At 34.6% G+C, this 19,336-nt stretch overlaps 4 protein-coding genes and 1 long non-coding RNA gene across 8 annotated transcripts; 3 read left to right on the top strand and 2 right to left on the bottom strand.

The window, feature by feature from the left end:
* Window positions 1-55: 55 nt before the first annotated feature.
* Window positions 56-5,075, top strand: LOC129789446 (palmitoyltransferase ZDHHC3). Of its 2 annotated transcripts, XM_055826266.1 has the most exons (5): window positions 56-294; window positions 355-589; window positions 657-707; window positions 949-1,362; window positions 4,966-5,075. In XM_055826266.1, the coding sequence occupies exons 1-4, from the start codon at window positions 179-181 to the stop codon at window positions 1,351-1,353; spliced, it is 807 nt and encodes a 268-aa protein (XP_055682241.1). In that variant the 5' UTR covers window positions 56-178; the 3' UTR covers window positions 1,354-1,362; window positions 4,966-5,075. The 2 variants fall into 2 exon arrangements, with proteins under 2 accessions (XP_055682241.1, XP_055682240.1); XM_055826265.1 differs by lacking the exon at window positions 4,966-5,075 and having other exon boundaries at window positions 949-3,189.
* Window positions 3,070-4,686, bottom strand: LOC129789441 (transcription termination factor 4, mitochondrial). The gene is made up of 2 exons (XM_055826259.1): window positions 4,042-4,686; window positions 3,070-3,965 (listed from the first exon to the last, which is right to left on the bottom strand). Exons 1-2 carry the CDS (start codon window positions 4,129-4,131, stop codon window positions 3,210-3,212), a joined length of 846 nt encoding a protein of 281 aa, XP_055682234.1. The 5' UTR covers window positions 4,132-4,686; the 3' UTR covers window positions 3,070-3,209.
* LOC129789354 (tudor and KH domain-containing protein homolog) lies at window positions 4,416-6,808 on the top strand. Its single transcript, XM_055826132.1, has 4 exons — window positions 4,416-4,445; window positions 4,836-4,885; window positions 4,966-5,759; window positions 5,871-6,808. Exons 1-4 carry the CDS (start codon window positions 4,419-4,421, stop codon window positions 6,698-6,700), a joined length of 1,701 nt encoding a protein of 566 aa, XP_055682107.1. The 5' UTR covers window positions 4,416-4,418; the 3' UTR covers window positions 6,701-6,808.
* Window positions 6,809-7,043: 235 nt separating this feature from the next.
* On the top strand, window positions 7,044-13,169 carry LOC129789313 (katanin p80 WD40 repeat-containing subunit B1). 3 transcript variants are annotated; one of them, XM_055826072.1, is made up of 8 exons: window positions 7,044-7,435; window positions 7,502-7,591; window positions 7,752-7,939; window positions 10,039-10,166; window positions 10,305-10,691; window positions 10,754-12,222; window positions 12,569-12,643; window positions 12,716-13,169. In XM_055826072.1, exons 1-8 carry the CDS (start codon window positions 7,161-7,163, stop codon window positions 12,951-12,953), a joined length of 2,850 nt encoding a protein of 949 aa, XP_055682047.1. In that variant the 5' UTR covers window positions 7,044-7,160; the 3' UTR covers window positions 12,954-13,169. The 3 variants fall into 3 exon arrangements, with proteins under 3 accessions (XP_055682047.1, XP_055682048.1, XP_055682049.1); XM_055826073.1 differs by lacking the exon at window positions 7,502-7,591 and having other exon boundaries at window positions 7,050-7,435; XM_055826074.1 differs by lacking the exons at window positions 7,044-7,435; window positions 7,502-7,591; window positions 7,752-7,939 and adding an exon at window positions 9,684-9,872.
* On the bottom strand, window positions 8,609-9,285 carry LOC129789499 (uncharacterized). Its single transcript, XR_008750450.1, has 2 exons — window positions 9,095-9,285; window positions 8,609-8,975 (listed from the first exon to the last, which is right to left on the bottom strand). It is a non-coding gene; the product is annotated as an uncharacterized LOC129789499 (long non-coding RNA).
* Window positions 13,170-19,336: the final 6,167 nt, after the last annotated feature.

The raw sequence follows: 19,336 nt of genomic DNA, 5'->3' as shown, positions 1-19,336 counted from the left end.
AAATGGGAGCGAAGAGTACAACCGTCGCGTCGTCACGCTAACCAATACCTGACTGTAATTTTTTGACAGTAGCGACAGAAGAAAAAATGTTAATTTACTTATTTACAAAATGAAAGTGATTAATTTGTAATGAATAGCATTAGTTTATTAATAGATTAGTGTGCAATTTATCAAAGAGATGCCCTTTGTTAAGGATCCTTGTGGAATAGCATGTCTCTTTGTAACTTATATGGCGATTATTTATGCGGATTATGTTGTGATTAAATGGATTATTCTGCAAAGCATGCAAAACAGGTATGTAGATAAAGAACTTGTTCTTTTAGACCTTTTATACTCCTTAAATGATTTTTGTAGCATTTGGGCGCCAATTCATGTGATCCTGTTCAATACGATTGTCTTTCTGCTTGCCATGTCACACCTGAGAGCTGTCTTGTCTGATCCGGGAATTGTCCCATTGCCCCAAAATCGTCTGGATTTTTCGGATATTCATACCACGGAAAAAGGAGAGATGGAAAAGGAGGAATGGACAGTGTGTACACGTTGTGAGACATTTAGGCCACCTAGGGCACACCACTGTCGTATCTGCAAAGTAAGTCATGGAGTCCTCAATCTTATAATGGTTAATGTTGTACAGTACACCTTGTTTTATCTTATAGCGATGCATCCGTCGATATGACCATCATTGTCCCTGGATCAATTCATGTGTAGTAAGTTGAATTGTGTATTATATTATTTAATATATAATATAAGATATCACAGAAGCCATTCAAGTAAATTTAGTTACTCTTATAATCAGAAAAAAATATTTAATACGTTTTTGTAGCCGGAAAAACGTTTCTTCATTCCTATGTTTTGCCATGGTTTGGTTTTGTATGGCATGGTTAAAGACAATCATCGCAATCATTTATTACAAAGAGATTCAATTATTGTCTTAATTTTACCTTTTAGGGCGAAAACAATCAAAAGTACTTCCTACAATTTCTAGTCTATGTCATCATTCTTGCAATGTACTCCATCGTCCTCATTGTAATTTCATGGGTATCGCCTTGCGAGCTGTGCTCTACAGATACAGCAGATGCACAATCGCGCCTTTTGCACAGTGTTCTGCTCTTCCTAGAGTCAACGCTCTTTGGACTCTTTGTCATAGCCATTATGGTGGATCAGATGCATGCAATTCTGTATGATGAAGCAGCAGTAGAAGTTCTTCAACAAAAAAGTATGTATCGTCCTTTTCGACCAAAGTTTGCCCTCCTTGCAGATGTATTTGGGCAGGAACATCCACTTCTCTGGATGTTTCCCTGTGTCAGTCTCAATCGGAAATACGATACCCCACTCCTCAGTCAAGACATATAAGTTAAAAAGGTAAAAAATAAATGTAAATCAATTTGAAACATTATCTTTTCTGCAAAATTATTACATTTTTTTCTTAAAAAGCTTTAATTTATATTTAAAATTATTTGATTTTCAAACAGGTGTGTGAATATATTGTTTTTAATAAATATATTTTGCAAACGTGCTAAGAACATAAGCCCAGAGTGGTCCGTATAGAAAACCTTTGGGAAGTATTACACTTGGGATTAGCGGGAATCAGTGTGTTAATTATTGAATTAAAGTACGTTCGTTATCTCGTTCATAATAAATTTTCTAATTCATTTTTGAGGATCATTGTATGGATTAAAAGGGAATAAACTTCATGGCCCTCTTGCATAGTACATAATGTTTAGAGTCCTTTTTTAATTCAACCTGACAATTCTATATTATTGAAAGAATTTTAACTAAAACTGATATTCAACAGCTGGCAAAAACAATCTGGCGATTAGAAAAAAATAATCAAATTTTCTTAATTTGGAAATTCTCTTGCGCTATCATTATCATTTTGAAACGAATTTAATTTTTTTTAAATTAATTTCTTTTTTATGTGTCTCAGAAAAAATTGGAGTTTTTCGTGGAAATAATACAAACATTTTTTTTCGCATTTCACTTAGTTTCATTTATTTATAAAAGATGCTATAGCTTAATTTCTTCGTATCAAACACACAGAATATGATAGGAATAGGACCAAAGTACATAATGCATTAAAGCATTTTATTGATTTTCTTTTGTTTTTTCTAACTTTTAAACATGGTTAAAATGAGGAGAGAATTGATTATAGGGAAATGATACTTTGGTGGGATCAAGAAGAAAAAGGCTTCATATTAAAAGAAATACTAGTCGAAATAAAAAAAAGAAACTCAAAATTACGATAAATTGGAGAAGAGATGCTGCTAGCATTATTTTATTTTTAAATAAATTGTTAAGTAATTTTTGCAGTAAAAAAACGAAACAACTTTCGGAATTAATAACAATTCAATTCTATACATATTAGCATTTATATTATATGTAGGTATGTATGTTTGTACAATACATACATTGTGTAATTTTATGCTATCTTCAAATTATTTCTTTTTTATCACAAAATAAAAGGATTTTTTATCTCTGATGTATTGAGGTTAATATAGGATCGTTTCTTATATTGCTATTTAAATAAAAGATTTCCATAATAAAAAATAATCAAAACTGATCTATTCTATAATTTTAGATGTTTGATGTAATAGTGAATGTCTGAATTTTCCATAAACTTCCAAAATCAATTTTCGCAGTAACAGAAAAATTAATTTTTGCCATGAGTAAATAGTTGAATGAGCTTCATAAGTAAATAATGTAAATGTGGGTTTGCTTATGTTTTTGGCAAATATTAGACAATGAATAAAAGAACATTATGTTAGGTTATTGGGGTAATGATTTTGATTGTCAGTTATTATAGTTTTTTTTTATTAAGAACATGCGTTAAAATCGACAATTTAAACAATAATTTAGCAACATGGCATCAGATATTTTTACCCTCTTAACTCTTTATAAGGGGGGTACCTCCTGGGATAAGCACTGTGCATTCCCTTATGTATAAAATATTATTTATAAATACTCAAAGTATTTTCTAGTACATGAGAAAGTGCACATAATTTTGTAGAAAAAATTTACGGAAAATAATTTTTTTTAGCAGAAATATAATGAGATGTTTTACATTCATAATTTAGGGTTAAATATTCTTTATTTTATGTAAAAGTATGTCTTTTAAAGTCAAACACACTGTAATGTAATCTTATGAAGAAAAATACATGATTGTTTTATAAATTTAACAACTACACAAAATGGATAAATAATTTTTCTTCCTATTCCTCATCATTATTGTTAAGTAAATCATCTTCTTCGTTCACTTCTCGTGAGTAGAGCTCTTTAAATACCTCGAACTCTTCTAGTGTTGCAAAAGCAACTTTTGTGGCAAATGTTTTATCACTCGTATCCATAATTTGGTGCAATTTGGGATTTTTATTTATTTCCTCGAGATCTTCTTTGATACTCTTTGCTTTGTAGATTCCTAAACGTTCAAGGAAGACATGGCGACTGCGAATTGTAAAAAGATTTCTGGTAAATACCTCCGTTTTGAGAACTTCCGAAAGGTGAACTCTCATTGTGCTTTGTAAGTAGTTAATTTTCGGGTGAATTAGTTGAATTTTATCTGTGATTAAATTTGGAGAATTCATAAACATTGTCCAGACATTTTTTCGCGTCTCAGCGTACTCTTGTAGAGAAGCTATGCGACTCATGATGAATGACTCATCATTGGGAATATCCAGCAACATTGGATACCTTGTTACTAATTTCATTACATTCCTCTCACCAAATTGGCAATTATGCCACTTATCTAGTCCTAATTTTATTTGTTCAGGAGTACGATGGAGGATCGTTGGATAATTCACAATCAACGGTAGAAGCATATATGATGGGAATCCTTGATTTTTTAAGGTCTGTAGAACCCTTTGCCATGATCGTAGATCATAATCTAAGAGATTGGGATTCAGTTTCACAGTCTCATGCAATACGGCACGATCAATTTCGCCTTCTGTTACGGAATTTATTGACTTCACCTAAACAAAAAAAAATGATGAGTTTTTGTAATGGTTTATACTTTATAGCCAGATTGACCTCCATTAGATATCTTACTAAATCAGGAAGAGCCAATGATGATAGACTTTGCTTGCCACTGAGAAAAAATCGTGAAAATCTCGAGACAACTGCAGGGAAAGATAGCATGTTTTTTGTTGTGATTTTTTCTAAAGAATCTTTACCATAAACAGACTGCTAGCTTGTAAGAAAAACTTGGCATATTTGTTTTAGGTTAGGTTCTGACTGTCATGTCATTTGATTTTCGAATGATTTCGCATGTGGTACACTGAGTGAATCGAGATTTTGCTGTTTACAGTTCAGTTCGAAGACAAGCTTCACGGTGAATTTTATACCAAGAATTTTGGTAAGAAAGTATTTATTTTGTTTCTTTTTATGTCTTCAATATATTGTTGTCGCAATGTGGGTTCATCTTCATGAGTTTGAGCATGATTCGATATTCTGTACATCATGCACTTGTTTGAACAATTTTTTTTAATAGAATATAAGAAATTGTTATCCCTTTCTGCCTTCTTAAACTGGTGCTTAGGGACTTTGGGTCCCTCATTGTTATCACATAATAGCATTCGATAAAGCATAGTCGATACACGTACTTACGTAGTGAGGTGCAAAAGATGTTATTTGATTAACTGAAATGTTTTTTGTGACTACATAATAAACTGTAGTTTGTATACAGAAAATTATGTACTTACCTATCTTAAAAATTACAGTTCGATTACTGGACAACTCCATGCCATAAACTTAAGATTATAAAAAATGTAGTATCAATTGTACACGAAAGGACTAAAAGAAAGTATGATAACGGGTTGTTTGAAAATTTTTGTAATTCTCAGTTTCAAGGACATTACATAATATGTGATAATTATGGATATATCATCATAAGGTTAAAATTAGACGATATTTTGCTTGAAATTTATCAGAGTAACACTAAAAGATTTAGAAGAGTTTTTAATTTTATTTCAGTCACAGGACAACTGGCAAAATAATGAGGGTACCCGTTCTTCCGATGCTTGTAGGTCTATCTCTCTGTGGAATCAGTGCATCATTTCTATTTGTGTACCTCCGGAAGCGCAATGAATCGAAAAAGTGTAAGACAGCAGAAGTTCATATCCCCAAATCTGAAAATATTACTTGTGCGAGAGTATATGAAAAGGTAGAGGTAACAAACGAAGTTTTACCACTAATTATTGGACGAGAAGGCTTGAGTCTAAAAGCAATTGAAGACAAGACAAGGACACAAATCGAGGTTCACAAGAAAGATGCCTATAATCAACTATGTATTATTTCGGGAGATCAGAAAGCAGTCAGCGATGCCCAAAAAATAATAAAACAGTTGATGTCGCGACCTATCAAGGTAACTGAGAAGATCCTTGTTCCTCAGAGTGCATGTGGAAAAATTATTGGGAGATGTGGAGAGTCTCTACAAGAAATTTGTAGGAAATCACAAGCTAAAGTTTCAGTGGAGTCCGGTGATAGAGGCGATGGTGCAAATAGAAAAGTATTGATTACGGGAACGCAAGCACAGGTTAATACAGCAAAATTGCTTATTGAGGAAAAAGTTCAGGAAGATGCAGAGACAAGAAAAGTCCTTGAGGAAGCAGAGGCTCAAAGAGAGCCAAGATTCAATCCCGCAGCAAGTAACAACAGGATTAATTCATTAGAAACCCCAGTTATTGACCCTGCAAACACAGAGAAACTAAAATCTACTAATCCTGATGGTCAAATGGAAGTTTATGTATCTGCTATAGCCAATCCCAGTAAGTTAAATTAATATTTTTACATATGTTTTAATAATTATAATTATTATGTAATGATTATCTCTAGACTTTTTTACTAATAAATTACTTATATTAAATACAATAATATAGGCAAATTCTGGGTGCAGATGATTGGTCCACAATGTGCTGATCTGGATCACTTAGTAAACTCAATGACAGAATACTATGAGCAGACAAAGAATCAAGAAATTCACCGTATACAGAAGCCGTATCTGGGCCAAATTGTAGCTGCACTTTTTAAATATGATAACAAATGGTATCGTGCAGAAATTGTAGCCATTCTTCCAAACGATTACAACAGCGACCAAATAGTCTTGGATATATACTATGTTGATTACGGAGATAGTGCTTATGTGGAAACGAATGATGTTTATCAACTGCGAACGGACTTTCTTACACTTCGTTTCCAAGCTATCGAATGCTTTTTGGCCAATGTAAAGCCTCCTTCAATTGATAATAATTCTCATTGGGACGTAAGATCTATTCAAAGATTTGAAGAACTTACACACGTTGCACAGTGGAAAAAACTACTTTCACGTGTTGTTTGCTACAGAGAAAAAAATCCTTTTACAGAGGGTAGAACCATGCGTGAGGGTTCTCCAATTCCCGGTGTAGAACTCTATGATCCAACAACTGAGGGAGAAGACATCAATATTTCAATGAAATTGGTGGCTGAAGGTCTCGCTTCATCGATTGAGCCATTCAATGAACCTAAATTTGGAAAGTGTTCAGAAGCAGCTGCAAATATCGAGGTTTCAGCACAACAATCGCCAAGCAATTCCGACAATATAGTAAATGAAATTACAAAATCCAGCTCCCCAGAGAAGTCGCCGAACAGTGAGGATAATGTTTTGCGATTCCGCAGTGTAGAACGTTTAAATCGAAAGAGAGTATCTAATGGTTTTAGCCCGAAAACATGAAGCTTGAGTTTATTACCTTCTTTGCTTTTATTCATTTTTAAAGTGAAACATATATGTATATGGATTATTTTGAATTAATTTAATTAAATTTTCGGATATAAGTATGAACCTATCTCTTTTTTAATCCTTGCAGAGTCTTTTAAACAAATAGATAAATATTTCAACTTGCTTTAAAAAAAAAAGCGAATTTGAGGAAGGGCTTTCTTGCGCATTTGACATGTCAGTCTTCGAAATTTCAGTTAACCTTTACTCCAAGTGTTTAATACCAAATGAATAAACACGTGAGTTAGAAAGAGAAAATAATCGCCTGTCACATGGGAGGTATAGATGGATGGATACACACACAGTCATCACAGTGTCCATGAGACAGGGAAAATACAAAAATGCTTTTGAGTTAATTTTTGGTTAAGATTGTTTGTTTTTTTTTACACCACATTTTTGTGTTCTTTCTTTATCATAAATGAACGAGTTTGATGCATCGTATATCTCCACGCGTGTTCCCCTTAAGGTTCAAATTGCTGTTCCGGATATTACCACACTACCGGACAAAGAATCAGTGCGCATTTGGGATGTCGTCTACAACTTCATTTCACTTGTAGTACGAATTGTATCTTTTGGAATTACAATTTATGTTGCGATCCAGTATTATACCCACGGGAATGAAAATTACATGACCTATACTCTAGCTTGTTGGATTATTCCCTGGATATTAACCCTATTCATCAGCTGTGAAGTGTAAGTTTTCCCAGGAGATCCCCGAATTCTTTATGTACATAATTGTATTCTCGTCTCGTAAAACAGGAAAGCTAGAGATGAGTCTATAAAAATGCAAAGTACACAAAAAGACTGCTGCTTGAAAATTTCATGGATCATTTTTTTGAATATTTTACGGTGAGAAAGATGACTTGTTAATTTTTATACTTTTCCTTTTCCATATGTTTTGATCCGTGCATGGAAAAATATTATCGCTGTATTGATTCTGTTAATGTTTTTTTTTCCTTAATTATTTAACTAAAGGTAGACAACTAATAATTTTTACTTTTTTTTTTAGCTATTTGGAATCTTCAAAATATTCTGCCAAGTATTGGTTAGCCAGAAGGAGGAATCAGAATGAAAGAGCCCTAAAATATTACAAAAAACTCCTGCAGGCCGATTGTGATGAAACATTTCTTCGTCTCTTTGATTGCTTCCTTGAGACTGCACCTCAGAAAGTACTCCAGATTGCGATATATTTTAGCGGTAAAGACTCTTTGACAACATGGCAAGGATGCATTCTCGTTAATTGTTTTATTAATATGTCCTATGCACTAAGTTCCCATCAGAAATGCCTACGTCTCGCTACACCCGGAAAGAGACAGATAACATTCTTAGGGCAAATTTTTCATCTTATCTGGAACCTCGCTTTATCAGTAGCAAGAATTCTAGCAATCGCGCTATTGGCCAGTATTACACCACAATGGGCACTCATTTTTTGCATTATTCATGTTTTGATATCTGGTATCTTCATCCATTTCACTGACGGAAAGAATCATAAGCTATGTGCTTATAATTTTTTTACAAAATTTTTATTCTCAATTACAGTTGGAACAATTTTTTTGTTCCATGTTATTCCAGTGACAGAAGGCTCCACAAAGTACAAATACATGACATACTATGCAATATATTTTTTAGAGAATAACTTCTGCCTCGTTGCCTATTATTTCTACACTGACTGGAATATAATATCTATTAACTTATATTACAGCTATGCTGGGGTAGTCATTGGGCTTTTCATACTTGGTATTATCTTTCAGATTATTTATTACTTATATTTTCACCCTAATATTACTTCTAAAGCTTCTAATCGAGATCTAATGTCACTTCGTAATATGTAAGATGTACCAAACATGAAAAAAAAATTCAACAATATTTGTTTCAAAATCTTTTTAATTAAACGAATTTTTCCAATAAATTGCCAATTTAAAGTTTTATTTAATTTTTCACTCTGTTTCTATGTTCCGGAACTATGTAACTTGCTGAATTCATAGACTCATTTTCTCGATGCTCTTTTATTTTAGCGTTTTGTTGTTTTTCCAGGCGACTTAACTGATCTAAGCTACCCTTGTATCTTCTTTCTCGTACCCTCTTGTTGTGACTCGCGGCGGATGTCAGTGTGCATCGCAAAAACCTCTTATTTGTCCTTTTAAGCGGGCATGGTTTATATCCTGACGGTCCAGTAATCTCTGCACGAGCTGAAGCTTTTACTATTTCCAGTTTTAGTTCCTCTATTGCCAATCTGTTTAAAATAACCAAAAAAGTTTTGACAAGTATCATCGACAGTTTCTAAATTTTTGTGAAATTCACTAATCTTCATTTTGTCTATTTTTTTTTAAAATTTTTACATCGAAAACTTACTGTGTAAGCTCTTTATCAGATAATTTTCTGTTTTGTTTAAAGATTTTGTGGTCTTGATAATCGGACATGTCACAAAATACTTGAATGAACTTTTTGGTGATTGTGAAACTTGTGAAAAGAATTTTTTTCCTCCTAAAAGATCCGTCATATGTCACATGACATCTATACGAAATAATTTTTAACACTGGACTGGAGGACTTTACTAACACTTGCTATCAATTTAAACCCTTACACATGAGGACTTTACTGGTACTTGCTACCAATTGGAACCTTAAAATCGTCACAAAATAATTGCATCAATTCTATGCATTTTTTAGTGACGACTTTCTCAATAAAATATTTAGTAATTTTGTGCAGGAATGGTTGAAGGAGATCAAGATTAGTGAAACTTTCTATAATTGATTAATAATCAATTATTGAGCATATTTTATCATCTGGCACTTTTTTTTTTTTTTTTTATTTTAAAGCTTTACGGCCCCAACCTTTTCAAGCCACAAGGCCACATCTGGCACTTAGTACCAATTTGATCCTCCGCGTTGTGGCAAATGTTGGGTCCTCCAAGTGTTAAAAAAATGTTAAGTTTTGATTTCTCACAGGTGGCGTGTCAGATATGACATACTCTACTAGTTACATGGAGTTATAAGACACTACGTCTGAAAAAATTGTTTCTTTTTTCTATTTCGAATGTAAAAGTAAAACACGATTGATTTTATTTGTGATAACAGTTCAAAAAATCATTGGAAAATGGCTGTAGCACAAAAATTGCCCTCAAAGATTTGTAAGTTGCGTTCTATTTTTTTTTTTTAGAAAGTTTACGCTTTTTTTGTATACATACATAAAGAGCAAGGTTGACAGTATTTCGTAGTCGATGACGTCGTGACAAAAAAAAAAAACGATTATTTCCCTAATTAATTTTTGAATACTTTGGTCTGGTTTATTTGTAGATGATATTGAAGCCCACACACTAAAAGTGACATGTTTGGATGTCGGTCAAACTGGAAGGGTGCTTGTAACTGGAGCCCAAGATCGTAATGTCAATCTTTGGGCTTTTGGAAATGATAAATGTTTCATGGTAAAGTATTGATACCTATATATACACTGAGTTAGTCAACTTTTAATTATTTTGATATAACTTTTACCGCTCATACCAGTTTACTAAAAATTCATTGCAACATATTTGTGAAATTTTCTTTTATTTATTTTTATCAAGTCACTTGATAGTCACAACTGTGCAGTAGATTGTGTCAGATTTGCATACAACGATGATGTCGTATACTCCGCAGATGAGATTGGAATTATTAAGCGATGGGACCTAAATATTGGAGGAAATTGCATTTCTTTCCATGGGCATATGAAGAGTGTGCGCACTCTAGATTTTCATCCTTTCGGAGAATACATTGTTTCAGGAAGCAACGATACCACGATCCGCCTGTGGGATATACGCACAGGAAATTGCATCAAAAAGTACCGTGGACACATAGCTAATGTCAACTCGGTTCGGTTTTCTCCAGATGGGTCCTGGATTGCATCAGCCGGCAGTGAAGGTTCCGTTATTATATGGGATATACGTATGAGTAAGGAAATCATTGACTTTCAGGTGAGATCTTTGGAAGACAATCTAACCGTAAAATTTGTCTAAACAAATTGATAAAATTTCAGGAACACGCCTCTTCAGTCAATTGCATTCAATTCCATCCTTTTGAGTTTTTACTGGCTGCTGGCAGGAATGACGGCACTGTGGATCTATATGACTTAGAAAGCAAAAAGATAATTTCGCATACAAATACAAGAGCTTCCAGCAATCCTACCATTCACAGTGTGAAGTGTGTAAGATTCAGTGAAAACGGCGAGTGTCTTTTTGTTGGTTCAACAACTGGAATTTCTGTGGTTGGATGGGAACCTGATCGTGAGTTTGATCACATCGAATCGAAGTGGAACATTCTCGGAGACATGAAAATTATAAATCAGCAGCTAATTTGTGGTTCTTACGACAACACCAATGTATCAATTTATGCTATGAATTTAGGACTGATAATGCCCTTCTATAATCCTTCAAACACAACCTTTAATCACAATCACAGCTCTCGGAAAAGTTTCAATCGAGGACAGAGGAAAATGCGACTCTCCGTTGGTAAAGAAGATAAGCCTTCTTTCACAGTTCCCACCGTGCCTGAAGAAGGAATGTCTTCACCCAATCTCAGTATCGAAATGGAGGACGATCATGATATTTTTGATAAATGTTACGTGCCGAAATATTCTGAACTTCCAGTAACAAGTTGCTTGGGTTTTTCAACTGATACCGTGAGTCCTAGTACAAATTTTCAATTTCCTAGCTATCATTTAGATTCAGACAACGTCAATGAGTATAATCTTATAAAATGTGGTGATGAATTTTCTATGGCTGACGTAGACAAATTGTCTAATACAGCGAAAGAAGATTTTCCTGTCAACAGTGCTCAACCACCTGACTACGCCCCAAAGATGTCCTATGCGCCCCAAACAACGATAGTAAGTCGGACAACAATGGTTGCAAAAGGACGATTTGATAGGAGAGGGAGTGGAAGTACGCACACAAGCATTCCGAGTACGAAACAAAATTTGCAGAAGAAAATTATGAACTCAATTAGTGTGACAAATTTGAATGAAATTGACGAACCGCTGAATAATAGGCACGAAATACAATCTCAAAAAACGATACCACGCGGAGGTTCCCCTGTACGTGGACCCTGCCAATCGTATAAACTCCGCCGTAATGATTATCAAGCACAAATTAATAAGGAGAACAACTTAAAGAATCGCAATACCACTGAAGTACAGATATTTGTAAAACCTATACGTTCAAAGTCAACGTTAGATATGAAATGTCAGCCACAGATTAACCACAATCGGCCATCGCAAAAGATTATTAACTATGGTCATACTGAGGGAGCTAATGAAGGACATGAAATGAAGATCTTGATTAACAATCATGACACAGTGTATCAAGAACTATGCAATAGACATGCGAGCCTAAAAATCGTTAAAGAATCTGTCAAGGGACAGGACGTCCACACCGCCCTTAGGCAATGTGTTCGCTTAAAAGATCACGCCATTCTTGTGGATCTTCTTGGGGCTATACTAGAAAAATCGTAAGTATGTACTATACATGTAAGAAATTATAAATCGAGAGATATTACAGCGCTACCTCTATATAATGATTGCTCGAATGCACTACTTTCGCTCATTACAAATAATGAGTATGAAGTGTACGTTTGAGCGGTCGTTTTGAATTATCTGTGAATACTAGACAATATATAACGTTTAATCATTCAATCACAATGCATAAAAAATGTTCATTGTTTGTGATAAAAAATCATTTGGAGGTCATTTGAATTATAAAAATATGAAACAATGAAATATTACCTACACTCACATTAAAGCTGGAAGAAACCTAAAATCTCTCTGACTTAATGAACTTCTTATCATTTTTTTTAGAGCTTCATGGACGTTAGACATGTGTGTCATATTGCTACCAGAGCTTTACGAGATGCTGCAAAGTGATCGAAAATTGTAAGTACATATTGAGATTTGAATTTAATTATAAAATACAAATTATATTTCCTTTGTATAATTTTTTTTCAGCTATTGTACCAGAGCATGTGACACACTTCGTGTCATTCTGACTAATTTTTTGCCACTTATAAAAGCAAATGCAGATTCGTGGGCTGCAAGATCACTTGGTGTTGACATTAACAGTGAGGAGAGATGGCAGAAATGCAATGAATGTCGAAAATGGCTTCTCATGATACGGACCTTGCCGGAAAACAACGTTGTTGGAGTTACGCTAGCTCCCCTGCAAAATTTGATTATCGATATTTAACTTCCAATAACTTATTTTAACTTAAACACATATTTTTAGGATTTGAAATATTAAAATTCAAAAGTTTTAATACCTACATATTTATAAAAAATTTTAATAGTGAAATTTAAGATTTAATTGAATTGAAAGTTAATGCCGAAAAATTAAAATATTAATAAAATATGTATAAAATAGCATCAATAATAGATAAATAAATAATTTGACTACATATATAAATATATGTCTAAGAAATGGTTTTAAATAGCGGCTATTTGTAATTTTCCGTGTAGCGGTCTCTCGCTATTTTTCTTTTCTCTTTTCTCTTTTTTAACATATAAAATGGTATTATTATGTCAATATGCACAAAATATAATTTAATATTAAAAAAATTGTTTTTGTACAATTATCTTTAAACAAATATGTAATTATTAGTTTTGTAATGAAAAATTTGATTTCCTTCCTATTTTAGGGTGACGCGTAATGCTGTACGAAAATCTCAATCCGTCAGTAAGGTGAAAAAGGAAGGTCAAGAGCAGAAGCCGGAGCAACAGAAGCAGCAAGTTGAGGAAGGTGGTGAACCCAATAAGGTGGAGAAAGCTGCTCAGGAGACAGTTGAAACGCCTTCTATGCCGGAGACGCAGGAAGAGAAGAAGCCAGAATCGACCACAGATGCCAGTTGTGAAGAAAGCAACAACGGTGCACCGTGTGCCTGAATAGATGCATGAATTTTCACGTCGGTACCACCACGTGAAAGGTGAGAAAATTTTGATTATAATGCTTTTTTTATTTTTTTCAAATCCTCCCACAAACACCCCCTGAAAATTCATTTTCTTTTTCATTCACTCTTTTTACGCCTATGAAAAAATTCTTTTGACACCTCGCTCACCTAAAGTATTGAATAAAATTAAAAAAAAAAATTTCACGAGTGGAAAGGGGGGAAAATGTAGATGTCCAAAGTGCCTCTATTTATTTAAATATCCCCAAAATTACGAAATTCCCCAAAATTTTGCTCCACTCGCGACACTTACGTCACCACACACCCTTGGTGTGTTTGTGTGGAAATTCAATGCTTTCTTTTCACGCACCGTGTGCGTGAATAGATGCATGAATTTTCACGTCGGTACCACCACGTGAAAGGTGAGAAAATTTTGATTTTAATGCTTTTTTTTTATTTTTTTTTCAATCCCCCCACAAAAAGAAATCAAAATATTGATTTTATTGAAATATTGAAAAGAAGAAGTTATATATTAGGGAAGAACAGCCTAATTTGGACTGCTCACAAAATATGGTGTAAAATATAAATATTTTTTTTTTATTTAGTACCATGAATGTTAATTTAAGTCCTTAATTATTTTCGTTATTGTCTATATATAAAGTCTTATCCACATTAAGCACTGGCCGTATAAAAATAAAATAATATGAGGTCTGAATTGGGCCATCCTCCCCTATTACAAAACTTCTTTTTATTATTTTCAAATTATCAGGGCCGAATTCACCGAAAAATACGATTGTAATAAAAAATTTGATTTCCTTCCTATTTTAGGGTGACGCGTAATGCTGTACGAAAATCTCAATCCGTCAGTAAGGTGAAAAAGGAAGGTCAAGAGCAGAAGCCGGAGCAACAGAAGCAGCAAGTTGAGGAAGGTGGTGAACCCAATAAGGTAGAGAAAGCTGCTCAGGAGACAGTTGAAACGCCTTCTATGCCGGAGACGCAGGAAGAGAAGAAGCCAGAATCGACCACAGATGCCAGTTGTGAAGAAAGCAACAACGGTGCACCGTGTGCGTGAATAGATGCATGAATTTTCACGTCGGTACCACCACGTGAAAGGTGAGAAAATTTTGATTATAATGCTTTTTTTATTTTTTTCAAATCCTCCCACAAACACCCCCTGAAAATTCATTTTCTTTTTCATTCACTCTTTTTACGCCTATGAAAAAATTCTTTTGACACCTCGCGCTCACCTAAAGTATTGAATAAAATTAAAAAAAAAAAATTTCACGAGTGGAAAGGGGGGAAAATGTAGATGTCCAAAGTGCCTCTATTTATTTAAATATCCCCAAAATTACGAAATTCCCCAAAATTTTGCTCCACTCGCGACACTTACGTCACCACACACCCTTGGTGTGTTTGTGTGAAAATTCAATGCTTTCTTTTCACGCACCGTGTGCGTGAACAGATGCATGAATTTTCACGTCGGTACCACCATGTGAAAGGTGAGAAAATTTTGATTTTAATGCTTTTTTTTTTATTTTTTTTCAATCCCCCCACAAAAAGAAATCAAAATATTGATTTTATTGAAATATTGAAAAGAAGAAGTTATATATTAGGGAAGAAAAGCCTAATTTGGACTGCTCACAAAATATGGTGTAAAATATAAATATTTTTTTTTTATTTAGTACCATGAATGTTAATTTAAGTCCTTAATTATTTTCGTTATTGTCTATATATAAAGTCTTATCCACATTAAGCACTGGCCGTATAAAAATAAAATAATATGAGGTCTGAATTGGGCCATCCTCCCCTATTACAAAACTTCTTTTTATTATTTTCAAATTATCAGGGCCGAATTCACCGAAAAATACGATTGTAATGAAAAATTTGATTTCCTTCCTATTTTAGGGTGACGCGTAATGCTGTACGAAAATCTTAATCCGTCAGTAAGGTGAAAAAGGAAGGTCAAGAGCAGAAGCCGGAGCAACAAAGCAGCAAGTTGAGGAAGGTGGTGAACCCAATAAGGTGGAGAAAGCTGCTCAGGAGACAGTTGAAACGCCTTCTATGCCGGAGACGCAGGAAGAGAAGAAGCCAGAATCGACCACAGATGCCAGTTGTGAAGAAAGCAACAACGGTGCACCGTGTGCGTGAATAGATGCATGAATTTTCACGTGGGTACCACCACGTGAAAGGTGAGAAAATTTTGATTTTAATGCTTTTTTTAATTTTTTCAAATCCTCCCACAAACCCCCCCTGAAAATTCATTTTCTTTTTCATTCACTTTTTACGCCTATGAAAATATTCTTTTGACACCTCGCTCACCTAAAGTATTGAATAAAATTAAAAAAAAAAATTTCACGAGTGGAAAGGGGGGAAAATGAAGATGTCCAAAGTGCCTCTATTTATTTAAATATCCCCAAAATTACGAAATTCCCCAAAATTTTGCTCCACTCGCGACACTTACGTCACCACACACCCTTGGTGTGTTTGTGTGGAAATTCAATGCTTTCTTTTCACGCACCGTGTGCGTGAACAGATGCATGAATTTTCACGTCGGTACCACCACGTGAAAGGTGAGAAAATTTTGATTTTAATGCTTATTTTTTTTATTTTTTTTCAATCCCCCCACAAAAAGAAATCAAAATATTGATTTTATTGAAATATTGAAAAGAAGAAGTTATATATTAGGGAAGAACAGCCTAATTTGGACTGCTCACAAAATATGGTGTAAAATATAAATTTTTTTTTTTTATTTAGTACCATGAATGTTAATTTAAGTCCTTAATTATTTTCATTATTGTCTATATATAAAGTCTTATCCACATTAAGCACTGGCCGTATAAAAATAAAATAATATGAGGTCTGAATTGGGCCATCCTCCCCTATTACAAAACTTCTTCTTTTTATTATTTTCAAATTATCAGGGCCGAATTCACCGAAAAATACGATTGTAATGAAAAATTTGATTTCCTTCCTATTTTAGGGTGACGCGTAATGCTGTACGAAAATCTTAATCCGTCAGTAAGGTGAAAAAGGAAGGTCAAGAGCAGAAGCCGGAGCAACAAAGCAGCAAGTTGAGGAAGGTGGTGAACCCAATAAGGTGGAGAAAGCTGCTCAGGAGACAGTTGAAACGCCTTCTATGCCGGAGACGCAGGAAGAGAAGAAGCCAGAATCGACCACAGATGCCAGTTGTGAAGAAAGCAACAACGGTGCACCGTGTGCGTGAATAGATGCATGAATTTTCACGTGGGTACCACCACGTGAAAGGTGAGAAAATTTTGATTTTAATGCTTTTTTTAATTTTTTCAAATCCTCCCACAAACACCCCCTGAAAATTCATTTTCTTTTTCATTCACTTTTTTCGCCTATGAAAAAATTCTTTTGACACCTCGCTCACCTAAAGTATTGAATAAAATTAAAAAAAAAAATTCACGAGTGGAAAGGGGGGAAAATGTAGATGTCCAAAGTGCCTCTATTTATTTAAATATCCCCAAAATTACGAAATTCCCCAAAATTTTGCGCCACTCGCGACACTTACGTCACCACACATCCTTGGTGTGTTTGTGTGGAAATTCAATGCTTTCTTTTCACGCACCGTGTGCGTGAATAGATGCATGAATTCTCACGTGGGTACCACCACGTGAAAGCTGAGAAAATGTAGATGTGAAAAGTGCCATTATTTTTCCAAATCCCCCCAAAATTATCCTCATAATTTCATTGCAAAGTTGACCCTTTTTTTCGCGGCACTTTTTACCTCGAATGACGTCGGTGTATATATATACAATAACTGGCTTCTGGTAGCAAAATGCCGAGTCCAACGCGCAATTTATATGTTTACGCGTCGTGTGCGTGCATGCCTTCATGGATTTTCACGTGGGTACCATCGTTGGAAAGCTAATAAAATTTAGATTTTTATCCTTTTTTTTATTTTTTTCAAATCCCCCCACAAAAAGAAATCAAAATATTGATTTCATTGAAATATTGAAAAGAAGAAGTTATATATTAGGGAAGAACAGCCTAATTCGGACTGCTCACAAAATATGGTATAAAATATAAATATATTTTTTTTTTATTTAGTACCATGAATGTTAATTTAAGTCCTTAATTATTTTCATTATTGTCTATATATAAAGTCTTATCCACATTAAGCACTGGCCGTATAAAAATAAAATAATATGAGGTCTGAATTGGACCATCCTCCCCTATTACAAAACTTCTTCTTTTTATTATTTTCAAATTATCAGGGCCGAATTCACCGAAAAATAAGATTGTAATGAAAAATTTGATTTCCTTCCTATTTTAGGGTGACGCATAATGCTGTACGAAAATCTCAATCCGTCAGTAAGGTGAAAAAGGAAGGTCAAGAGCAGAAGCCGGAGCAACAGAAGCAGCAAGTTGAGGAAGGTGGTGAACCCAATAAGGTGGAGAAAGCTGCTCAGGAGACAGTTGAAACGCCTTCTATGCCGGAGACGCAGGAAGAGAAGAAGCCAGAATCGACCACAGATGCCAGTTGTGAAGAAAGCAACAACGGTGCACCGTGTGCGTGAATAGATGCATGAATTTTTACGTCGGTACCACCACGTGAAAGGTGAGAAAATTTTGATTTTAATGCTTTTTTTATTTTTTATAAGATTGTAATGAAAAATTTGATTTCCTTCCTATTTTAGGGTGACGCATAATGCTGTACGAAAATTTCAATCCGTCAGTAAGGTGAAAAAGGAAGGTCAAGAGCAGAAGCCGGAGCAACAGAAGCAGCAAGTTGAGGAAGGTGGTGAACCCAATAAGGTGGAGAAAGCTGCTCAAGAGACAGTTGAAACGCCTTCTATGCCGGAGACGCAGGAAGAGAAGAAGCCTGAATCGACCACAGATGCCAGTTGTGAAGAAAGCAACAACGGTGCACCGTGTGCGTGAATAGATGCATGATTTTTTACGTCGGTACCACCACGTGAAAGGTGAGAAATTTAATGCTTAATTTAATTTTAATTTAACTTAATTTAATTTAATTAATTAATTTAATTTATTTAATTTTAATGCTTTTTTAAATTTTTTATAAGATTGTAATGAAAAATTTGATTTCCTTCCTATTTTAGGGTGACGCGTAATGCTGTACGAAAATCTTAATCCGTCAGTAAGGTGAAAAAGGAAGGTCAAGAGCAGAAGCCGGAGCAACAGAAGCAGCAAGTTGAGGAAGGTGGTGAACCCAATAAGGTGGAGAAAGCTGCTCAGGAGACAGTTGAAACGCCTTCTATGCCGGAGACGCAGGAAGAGAAGAAGCCAGAATCGACCACAGATGCCAGTTGTGAAGAAAGCAACAACGGTGCACCGTGTGCGTGAATAGATGCATGAATTTTCACGTCGGTACCACCACGTGAAAGGTGAGAAAATTTTGATTATAATGCTTTTTTTATTTTTTTCAAATCCTCCCACAAACACCCCCTGAAAATTCATTTTCTTTTTCATTCACTCTTTTTACGCCTATGAAAAAATTCTTTTGACATCTCGCGCTCACCTAAAGTATTGAATAAAATTAAAAAAAAAAAAAGAACGGTAAGTAAAACTTACGGGCTGTGATTCTTTCTTTGTCAGTGAAATGTGAAGATGACTGAAAATTGAGGATGAGCAAATTTTGAGGAGAGACTTACTCGCGAGCCGAATCACAGCCAACGCGCAGAAATTTTGAAGAAAACCTTAT

The sequence above is a fragment of the Lutzomyia longipalpis genome, chromosome 2, assembly GCF_024334085.1.
Source record: "Lutzomyia longipalpis isolate SR_M1_2022 chromosome 2, ASM2433408v1".
In the NCBI taxonomy this organism is placed as follows: Eukaryota; Metazoa; Arthropoda; class Insecta; order Diptera; family Psychodidae; genus Lutzomyia; species Lutzomyia longipalpis.
The sequence above is the reverse complement of the archived record's forward strand: the minus strand, read 5'-3'. Positions and strand labels throughout refer to the sequence as shown.

What these genes read in the sequence shown, in the direction of transcription:
- LOC129789446 (XM_055826266.1), top strand. Translation starts at nt 179, where the DNA reads ATGCCCTTTGTTAAGGATCCTTGTGGAATAGCATGTCTCTTTGTAACT. An exon ending in ACCACTGTCGTATCTGCAAA is followed by an intron (nt 590 to 656) that starts GTAAGTCATGGA and finishes TTTATCTTATAG; the next exon opens with CGATGCATCCGTCGATATGA. An exon ending in CCTGGATCAATTCATGTGTA is followed by an intron (nt 708 to 948) that starts GTAAGTTGAATT and finishes TTTACCTTTTAG; the next exon opens with GGCGAAAACAATCAAAAGTA.
- LOC129789441 (XM_055826259.1), bottom strand. Translation starts at nt 4,131, where the DNA reads ATGCTATCTTTCCCTGCAGTTGTCTCGAGATTTTCACGATTTTTTCTC. An exon ending in CATTGGCTCTTCCTGATTTA is followed by an intron (nt 3,966 to 4,041) that starts GTAAGATATCTA and finishes TTTTTTGTTTAG; the next exon opens with GTGAAGTCAATAAATTCCGT.
- LOC129789354 (XM_055826132.1), top strand. Translation starts at nt 4,419, where the DNA reads ATGAGTTTGAGCATGATTCGATATTCT. An exon ending in TGAGCATGATTCGATATTCT is followed by an intron (nt 4,446 to 4,835) that starts GTACATCATGCA and finishes TGTAATTCTCAG; the next exon opens with TTTCAAGGACATTACATAAT. An exon ending in ATCTGCTATAGCCAATCCCA is followed by an intron (nt 5,760 to 5,870) that starts GTAAGTTAAATT and finishes ACAATAATATAG; the next exon opens with GCAAATTCTGGGTGCAGATG.
- LOC129789313 (XM_055826072.1), top strand. Translation starts at nt 7,161, where the DNA reads ATGAACGAGTTTGATGCATCGTATATCTCCACGCGTGTTCCCCTTAAG. An exon ending in CTATTCATCAGCTGTGAAGT is followed by an intron (nt 7,436 to 7,501) that starts GTAAGTTTTCCC and finishes CTCGTAAAACAG; the next exon opens with GAAAGCTAGAGATGAGTCTA. An exon ending in GGGGCTATACTAGAAAAATC is followed by an intron (nt 12,223 to 12,568) that starts GTAAGTATGTAC and finishes CATTTTTTTTAG; the next exon opens with AGCTTCATGGACGTTAGACA.